This window comes from Alosa pseudoharengus, unplaced genomic scaffold (assembly GCF_046254945.1).
Source record: "Alosa pseudoharengus isolate Yale_2024_CS ecotype anadromous, Long Island Sound unplaced genomic scaffold, YU_APseudo_1.1 YU_APseudo_1.1_scf_19, whole genome shotgun sequence".
NCBI lineage: Eukaryota > Metazoa > Chordata > Actinopteri > Clupeiformes > Clupeidae > Alosa > Alosa pseudoharengus.
The window spans coordinates 2,618,516-2,628,515 of record NW_027468657.1 but is presented as its reverse complement, the minus strand read 5'-3'; the positions used below and the strand labels follow the sequence as shown (position 1 = coordinate 2,628,515).

At 42.2% G+C, this 10,000-nt stretch overlaps 1 protein-coding gene across 1 annotated transcript; it reads right to left on the bottom strand.

The window, feature by feature from the left end:
* Nucleotides 1-1,015: 1,015 nt before the first annotated feature.
* LOC143133324 (G2/M phase-specific E3 ubiquitin-protein ligase-like) lies at nt 1,016-4,617 on the bottom strand. The gene is made up of 6 exons (XM_076293108.1): nt 4,604-4,617; nt 3,994-4,310; nt 2,981-3,162; nt 2,547-2,716; nt 1,923-2,137; nt 1,016-1,257 (listed from the first exon to the last, which is right to left on the bottom strand). Exons 1-6 carry the CDS (start codon nt 4,615-4,617, stop codon nt 1,016-1,018), a joined length of 1,140 nt encoding a protein of 379 aa, XP_076149223.1.
* Nucleotides 4,618-10,000: the final 5,383 nt, after the last annotated feature.

Below are 10,000 nucleotides of genomic sequence, written 5' to 3'. Positions count from 1 at the left end.
GGAGAAGCATAATTGTAGGTCGCAGTGTGCACAACCAACGCATAGAAAGACTTTGGGCAGAGTTAAACCGCGTTGTGTCATACTTTTATGCTGACCTGTTTACATTTATGGAAACGCAGAACGTACTGGACTCACTATCAGAACTACACTTGTTTGCACTACACTATGTGTTCTTACCACGTATTCAGAGGTCCGTAAGACAGTTCCGGAGTCAGTGGAATAACCACGGCCTGTCTACAGAGAACAGCAGGACACCACTGCAGCTGTGGTTCAGGGGCATTATATCACACATTGGACAAGATGTCACAGGGGTCAACGGCGTGCTGGAACCTCTAGATGAAACAGCTGATGGTGCAACAGCAAGCCCTACAGATTTGCAAGGCATTTCAGTCCCTGACAACATTTTTGAGGTTACCCACTTAACCATGACAGAGATTCAACAGCTCATTAATCCTCTAAGTGAAGATGGAAACTTTGGGATAAACCTTTTCATTACACTGGTCAATTTCTTAGAGATGACTAGAGAGGGCTGTCACCTGCCACCTTTTACTTAACTATAGGGTGCTTAGGCAAAGATCACAGGCTTGCCCTATATGCCTTTAAGGTAAATGCTATAGGGTGCATAGGCAAAAGATCACAGGCTTGACTTATCTGCCTTTAAGGTAAATGTCTGTGTTCAGGTTCACTGTGTTATTAAAAGTCTTCATAAGTTTACAAACATTTGTTTTTATTTCATAAATGGCTATGACGGTAACAAAGTGACCCCCCCCCCCCCACACACACACCAAACCACACATAACTGCAGTTTCCATCGTCCAACCAACGGTAGAACACACACAACACTGAATGTGCTGATTATTCAACAGAAAAGAAAACATGTAGGCCTATTTAAAAAAACAGTAGTGACCTAAATACCCCCACCCCCCTTCTATCGTTCCCATGATGTTGAACGGAAGAATTTAACTCAAGGAACACTGAATAATATCTATGTAAGAAGTATGTGAATTTTCTGGTTTTATGCCATGCCAAAGCCTTGGGTGTTGCGGATTCCAAAGTCCATGGCCTCCCTAAAGGAATCATAGTTGGTATGGATCGGCAATCGTAGAAAATTTACACACGTGTTTGCTATAGGATATTTCCCCCCTTCGTGTAAGAACTCAATGGAAGGCTGTGGCGAAAATCCAATAGGGGGAACTTCATTCGATCCAGTTGCGAACTGGAGAATGTCGTGTAATGTAGGGCTCTCTCCTGATTCCTCTGGAGAGAGAGAAAAAAAAGACAATTTGCAATTGCAACATTAGTACTACAATGGTTGAGTCATCATATCAGAAGTCACATGAAACTGTACACTGGAAGTTTTCTATATCTTAATTTTCAAGCCATCTTTACAAATTTTTAGAAATGTCAATGTAATGATGAAGTAAGAACCACGAGTGAAAACTAAAGAGTGAGCAAGGCACTTAACCCCAAGTTGCTCCGGGGACAGTGTGATCCCTTGTAATATAGCTGACATATGTAAGTCACTTTGGTCAAGAAGTGCCTGCTAAATGTAATGTAATGTAATGTAAAGAGCTCCCCATATCCATCATGAGCTAAAATATGTGTGATACCCCAATATATAAGTCCTTTTTCCATCACATTTTTAAGTGAATTAAAGGACGAATCCAGAGTCAATCAGTCCATAACCCTGTTCTTTGAGGCTATGGAGTGCTATCGGTAGGTAACAGAACAGCAGCATTTGGTACAACGTAGACCGAATATGCAAACTTGCAGCTAATGCTAAAAGATGCGGGCATATGAAAACAAAACTTTAATGCCCTCATCAGTTAGCATTGGCTGCCGTTTCGCTATTTGGTCTGCGTTGCCCAAAATTCGGTAATTCTTATACCTATCGACAGCACCTGAAAACTTGAGCTACCTACCTTCTGCGTCCTGCAAAAAATCTCTCCAAAATGCCACGACATTGGATTCTGTGGCCATTCGATTGCTTCCAGGTGTTGACAATTTTACGCTGAACAGTCTGTCCATCACCTCACTTGTCAAGTCACTTTTGCTGTGGCATAGGACTCCACTGAAAGACTCAGGATTCATTTGTAACTTTTGAAGTACCCCAAGTGTCCTGAGGCCTTCTCTGAACCTGTGAAGACAGAATTATATTATCCTTACTGCATTATCAGTTCATACTATGTTTAAACAGAGTTAAATTGTTAAATTAAATTATCTTCAATTTGACTCAATTGACTCACTAACAACTAGGTGGCAAACAGAGGATGGTAACCACATCTTGTATTCACCTTATTCTACCCATTTTTGTAGTTTTTTTCATTCATTTCAATGAAATCACAGGCTGTGCACCAAAATATAACAAACCAAATTTCAGCCAATCACTGACAAGACGGTTGGGAAACGCGGAAAAAGTCCCACCCTAAACCCCACCCCCTACCCTGAAACCATGCAGACACTCATAGTGCACCTTTAAAAGAAGTTGATATAGCACAAGATCTGTACAACTTGTAGAGTAGTCCATTCAATTAATTAAAGAATACCTTTCAAAAGGTCCTTGTACGCGCTGTATTACTTGGAAATGCAAAATGTCTGCAACCAACTGATCCTTGGCCGTTAATTCAATGCTGTGCAGGCATCCGGCATTTGCCAAATAGTCAATCATGGGCTCTATGGCACTCTGAAGTTCACTGAGTGTTTTTGACTCAGAAATCTTAAACAATAACAAAAAAGTAGTTGTTAAAATAAGAGTTTCATCAGAGTTATCCCAAGTACAGATAAGTGACAAGCAATTACAGCATATAATTCACTACACAGACCAATGTAACACCTATCCTAAATGTATTTTATATCAAATTAATAATATGTTAATATATTTAACACTTTTTAAAGCCTTTAACTCACATTTTTCATTCTTAGACTTTAAAGACTCTGCAGAAACCCTGACCATTATTATCCAGCACTGCTTTGAACAAACCTGTTCAATTTTTTGGCGCAGATCACAGTCTACCACATCGTTCAACACTGGCCTGCATTGTTGAGGGTCCTCTGCGATTGCCTCAAATAATGTCCTGGAGAGGAAGCAGGGTGGTGGACCTCCGTGGACAAGGCAGACAGAAATAGCCCTGCCGGCCAAGAAATACTGGTCCTCTCGGACAGCTACATGAAATAGAACATTGAATTGAATTCAATTATATTTGTACAGAGGCAAATACAATACAATTGTCTCGCGCCACTAAACAGATGTTACAAGTAACACCCAAGAGTAGCAGGGGCAAGGAAAAACCCTCTTGGTAGTTATTTAGGAAGAAACCTTGGGCCACTCAAGGGCTCAACCCAACTGCCAGGGGCCAAATGAAGTACAAGTACAGTCAGTAGTTTACCATAAGTGATAGACCACAATTTCTCATGGTTTTGGGCTAAGCATAATAGCAGCATCATTACACAATGGTAGTGAAGTTTACTACAAAATATGAAATTGTCTTATATGGCGAAAAATGCTACAGTATCAGTATTTGCCCAATTGATCTGCTGATACGTTACATCAATACTATTAATTAACCGCCAATAAATGAAAGTTATGTGAAGCAAACACTATGTGTTCAACACAATAGGCCTACATTTGACAAAGAAACAACAATCCTTTAAAAAAATTAAAAAATCCTACATACTGTCAAAGTTTGCTAACATGACCGTTGTGGTATTAGCACTCTATGTTTTTAGAATACATATAACATAAGCATCTAACAGAATAAAAGGCTATACAGCTACATGATTAACTTAAGTTTTATGTGTTGTGATTATGAGGGGTCCTTGGGAGAATTTTCCACTCCATGAGGGGTCCCCGGCCCACAAAAGTTTGAGAACCCCTGTTCTAAAGTTCTGGTTCGGACAGCATAGTAGCTGACAAATATGGGCTGTCATTTATTAATCTAACAACAGCAAACTATTTAAAACAGTGCACATATAGCCCAAATATGCATCACAAACCTGTGCAATCCAGGGCAAGATTAAGATGGCCATCCACCCCTTCAAACATTCTGGACCGGGCCAAGGATTCTAAAAGGAGTCGGAGGAATTCCCGTCTTGGCCCTCCCAGGTCCACGGCTTCCTCATTCATCCCCCGGTCATCCGAAAAACGGACTGATATGCAGTTCTTGGGGTCATAGGTCTTTCTCCGAAATCCACGAAAGGCACCATCAAGGACGTTGCTCCTATTTATGTTGAATTTCGAGGGATGTGAATAATCAATTTTGGAGGCAAGTTCTTCTAAGATGACCTGGATAGGAACATCCGTCTTGCCGTGTCTGTAAAAAACAGAGTTAGGCATGGTCTAAAACTCTTAAGATACATTTTTTTCCAGACGTCGATTGGAGACATCCGGAACATACGCTCTCTCGGGTTGTGGGCGGGACTGTTGAGCTCTATAGGGTTCTTTGGATTTAGGTGGGAGAAATGTGTTGAGTGTAGTAGTAACCCATGGCCCCAAGTTGTTTGTTAGACTGTTCATAATGGTATTTGAAAGATTTTTAGAACCAAACGAAATTTCATGCATACAATGAAATGTATGTGAAACGTAAGACAGATAGAACACACTTACTTCTGGTCTTCCATGCTAGCTGCAATGGCTGCACACAGATCCTCATCCTCCTCTTCGTCCGTTGACAAAACACTGATGAGGTTGATGTATGCCCCATAATTGCTGCCATTATTTGTTAATGGATGACCTTGAGCACGAGAGGGACCAGGGGGTTCATCTTGGCCTTGAGCACGAGGGGGACCAAGGCGTTCATCTTGGCCTTGAGCACGAGGGGGACCAGGGGGTTCATCTTGGCCTTGAGCACGAGGGGGACCAAGGCGTTCATCTTGGCCTTGAGCACGAGGGGGACCAGGGGGTTCATCTTGGCCTTGAGCACGAGGGGGACCAAGGCGTTCATCTTGGCCTTGAGCACGAGGGGGACCAGGGGGTTCATCTTGGCCTTGAGCACGAGGGGGACCAAGGCGTTCATCTTGGCCTTGAGCACGAGGGGGAGCAGGGGGTTCATCTTGGCCTTGAGCACGAGGGGGAAAGGAAGTCATCTCCACCTCCTCCATTTCCTCCTCACTCTCTGTACTGTCACTGAGAAAAGACTTAGAAAAAAAGACAGATAATCACTTGGTCAAAAGGTCCCTTCCATGGTAAACTCATTTTGCTTATCGTTTTTTACTGTACAAACATAAAAGCATAAAGTATGGGAGTGCAGGTATAAAAGGTATGCATATATCACATTCATAAAACTCACCTCAAGAAACTCTGATGGCCGTACATAGATACTAGCTCTGTTAAAGATTTTCTGTATAAGAGTCGCATCTAGAAGCTGGCCTCTGCAGAGGGAAGGGGTAACCAATTGGTAGCCACAAGGCATGAGCACATGCAAACTGAAAGAGGAAAAGGCTTGTAAGACTTGTGATCGCATCATCAGTTAAGCACAGAAGATATTAAATATGTTATATGTATTTTGAAGACAATTTGCAGGGCCAATGAAGCTGGCTTAAAACAGAGCTATTTGAATATAAGCTATACTTCTCCATATCCGTCCACAGAGTCCTACTTGGTACTGTACATGGACACAACTGAGAACTGTGAAAGCTAAACAGCTCCGTTACTGTGTAGTAATGGAGTTGGAGAAATATAGTGACACCTTTATAGCCTAGAAATCTAGACGCACCCTAGCAGCAGCAAATAACATATAAAATAGTGTGTGCACACCAGGTTGACTTCAGAGAACTAACCATGATACTGACTGACTGCCACCATGGCAAATGAGCTGTCCAAGGTCAGCCAATATTGGTAGAGTTGTGCATACCGACACTATAAGACATCTGACCTTGGCCTGGTGTGCGCTCACTGTATGACCTAGAGCAGCACACATTTGACCATTTAGGATCTATATCCAACCAAACTTTATGATCTAATGATGGCTCCAATAGTCTGGAAACACAAATATTTTTCCATATCCATATCCTTATCAGGACATCTTCCATATCCTCTTTCCTATTTTTCATACTTATTCCAGTAACCTGGAAAATATTCAAATCAAATTCCATTCTTTTCTATACTTTTCAAGACTGCGTAGTAACCCTGATAAAAGCATCGGTATCTGTATCAAAATGGAAAAACTTGGATCAGTGCATTCCTGATATTTAGTCAATTATAAACACGGTATAAAACTGTATCATCTGTGGAATAGCTTTGGATTTAACTTACGTAACATTGTCAGGGAGTTTGCCTCTTGCTCTGAAAGCCTCCACAATGTTTGTTATAACTGTAGATTCATCCCAGGACTTGTTAAACTCGAACATATTAAGGATGTATCCCTGCTCATGCAGTCGTCTCTTTTGTTTGTGCCTTACCACAACCTTGATATTGGGAGAGGGGAGAAGGATGACATCCTTGTTGAAAGTCTTGTGGATCAACAGTCTTGGCCTGAAAATGACACATAATGGAAAAGGGAGTTTAGACCACATACATCAGTGGCTTTACTGCTGGCACAATTTCTTGTCTTGCCCCTTCCCCTTTGCCTATCCCTTATCCCTTGAAGCAGAGTGACAAGTGAGAGGGGTGAAAATATTCCCCTAGGAAATGAGACGATATGTCAGTTCACTACCTACAGAAAATACCGTGCCAACGGATCCAAGTCCAAACTTTCACTATACGGTCATTTTGCGGACTAACACATAAGAGACATAGCTTAAAAAGAAACGCATTGGTACAGTTGTAACCAACGTTAGCATTGCTAACCTTCATCACAGACAAATTATGTTATGAAGTAAAACGTGACTGAATATTGTACATTTCGCGGTCATAAGACTGAATATAACACATAACACCACTACCGTGTTTCTAACCTTTAATAGAAATACCAAATTCAAACGTCTCCTTTGCCAGTGGAGTTTATCTTCCGCTGCTGATGCTTCGTTTGAAGGGCCAGGTAGCCCTAGCCCTTGCGCCCAAAGAGAATGGGAGACCCCTTCGTCTCGCGTGAACACGCAAAAAAAACAATAGGACCTGCTTTTAGCAAAACATACTTTAACTTTTAATGCGATTGTATAATGGAACTTTCAGCTGAACTAGAGGGACGGAGCTAAAGTTTACACAGCACGTTAACATTCTAACACAACATTCTACCATTAGGCTAATTCGCAAGGCATTCTATAATAGCATTCCAATGTAGTAAGCATGGCATTGTAGGGCAGCATTTAATTCACACACCGCGAGTCCGCGAGTTAGCTGCTAATCGTAACCGTATACGATTTGCAATTCACAACGTTTACTGTCAGTGGAAGCATCTAACGTTAAATCTCACATTCACTCGGTAGTCGACTGCAACTGGCAGTGGGTTCAAGAAGCATGCCATCCCGCGCAGACAAAATGCCCTCGCAAGTTATCATAGATTTCGAAACAGTATTAAATCCATATTAAACGAAGCCTACCAAGCCAAAATAATACAAATGCACGACAGTAAAACTAAAACAATGCAGCTGCGTGTTCCAAATCTGCACACGGAGGGTAAAAGAAAATTAACACTCTAAACTTACTACCAAATGAAATGACAGCGAGCCAGGGCAAACAGTAGTACCGTGCACTAGCAATGACTAATGTTAACTAGCAATTCATTCAACTTAGTCAGAAAGTTTACTACATTTACAATAAATCATCTGTCAATTCGCAATTACATAGTAATAATACTCATGACCATACTACATTTGGTATGCACAACTTTACAACATTAAAAATACAATATAGGCTAGGCTAGGCTCTATTACATTACACTTACCTCCAGCAAGGAAAAAACTTAAGCTATTTATCAAAGACCATGCTGCGCCTTTGTAGTAGGCTAGCTAGCAGACTGTTTTGGCGCGGTTTATCTTAACTAACTTCATTGAAGTTGAAGTTTAGCCTAGGTTAAGCAAAGTATAGGGGCTAGCGATCAGCATACAGAGAAACCAATTATGTGTAGGCTAGGCTAGCAACAACACCCCGCTCTTCTCATTCCCCTTCATACAATACAATTTCCTTACCTCTTTTTGTCCTTTGGAGACTTCCAGTTTCCAAATCTCCTGGCCTGGAATCGGGGCACGCTTAGTGCTCTTTGATCAGGGGTTGCGCCGCTGCCATGTGCTGGAGCTGGACCTGGTAGGGGTCTTGGTCTAAACAGCTCTGACACGCTGGCATCAACAGAATCAGCAGAATTGGCAATCGTCCCTGCCATTCCAGTATTTAGCAGTGAGCGTAAAATGCTGATTGCACCCTCCATGTGGCTGATGCAGGGGCTACTCCCGGGTGCATGAGATTCGTGGCTGTTGGCATCCATGATTCAGTGAAAAGGCGCTAAGTGATTTGCTTCCGCTAATCTCAATTTTCACTTATTTTTTAAACTTCCGATCTGCTTGAAAAGAACCGACTGGATTAGAACCTGGGTGTTTGTGGGTTGGGTCCATGCTTTTTCTTCAAATCTAAATTAATATAATAATCTGAGATTATTATAACCTTCCTGTTACATTATACCAACTTTCAGGCGCACTGAAAAAGTTCAATGAGGAAGCAGGTTCAGTGTAGTGCATCTGATGTTACAGTGTGTTGAGGAAATTAATTCAGTGTGTAGTGTAAGCGACTTCAGTGTGTGTACAAGTGAGTTCAGTGTGTAGCGGAAGTTAGTTCAGTGTGTAGCGGAAGTTAATTCAGTGTGTAGTGTAAGCGACTTCAGTGTGTGTACAAGTGAGTTCAGTGTGTAGCGGAAGTTAGTTCAGTGTGTAGTGTAAGCGACTTCAGTGTGTGTACAAGTGAGTTCAGTGTGTAGTGCATGTGATGTTTCAGTGTGTTGAGGAAGAAATTTCAATGTGTTGTGGAAGTTAATTCAGTGTGTAGGCTACTGTAAGGAGCTTGTGTGTTAGTATTTTCAGTGTAGTGCAAACTGTTTCAGTGTGTAGTGCAAGCAGTTTCAGTTTCAGTTTCAGTGTGTGCTGCAAGTAAATCCAGTGTGTTGAGCAAGTGATTTCAGAGTGAGTGCAAGCAGATTCAGTGTGTAATGCAGGAAATTCAGTGTGTTGCTGTTTGAGTTCCAGTGTGGTACTAGTGCCCAGTGCGTATGTGTCAGTGTTTCAGTGTGTAGTGCGAGTACGTTCAGTGTGTAGTGCCACTATTCCAATGTTATTGCACTATACGGCCTCCCATAGCTCTAAGCTGCCTTCTGCTCCAGCATTGTTCATCTGCACAGAGACATAAAAGACCAGACGGCCGCTCCCAAGGACAACCTGCTCCACTACACACACACACACACACACACACACACCTCCCAAGGACAGCCTGCCATAATGAAACTCCACTATGGAAATTCACACAAGACTGATATGCTTCCTTTGTGTTCTCACAGTTCCATTCTCTCTGTCTCACACATACACACACACATACACCAACACACACACTGTCTGACATGCACACACACCGACGCACACACTGTCTGACATGCACACACACACCAACACACACATGCTTGTGAAGCTCAAGGTTTAATTCCTGTGCTTAATTGCATTTTGAGCGTTTCCACTGTTCTCTGCTCTCTGAGTGTTCCTGCTCTGCTCCCATGGCTCTCTCTCTCTCTCTCACACACACACACACGTACACACACACACACACACACATACATACACACACACACACACACACACACATACACACACACACACATACATACACACACACACACACACACACACACACACACACACACAAACACACACACACACACACACACACACACATACACACACACACACACACATACATACATACACGTACACACACACACACACACACACATACATACATACACACACACACACACACACATACACACACACACACACACATACACACACACACACACACACACATACACACACACACACACACATACACCCACGCACGCACACACACATACACACACGCACACACACA

Bases quoted from the DNA above. Each gene is read 5' to 3' on its own strand.
- LOC143133324 (XM_076293108.1), bottom strand. The intron at 2,138-2,546 runs GTATTCTTTAAT...CTGTCTTCACAG, and splicing joins GTACAAGGACCTTTTGAAAG to GTTCAGAGAAGGCCTCAGGA. The intron at 1,258-1,922 runs GTAGGTAGCTCA...CTCTCTCTCCAG, and splicing joins TTTTTTGCAGGACGCAGAAG to AGGAATCAGGAGAGAGCCCT.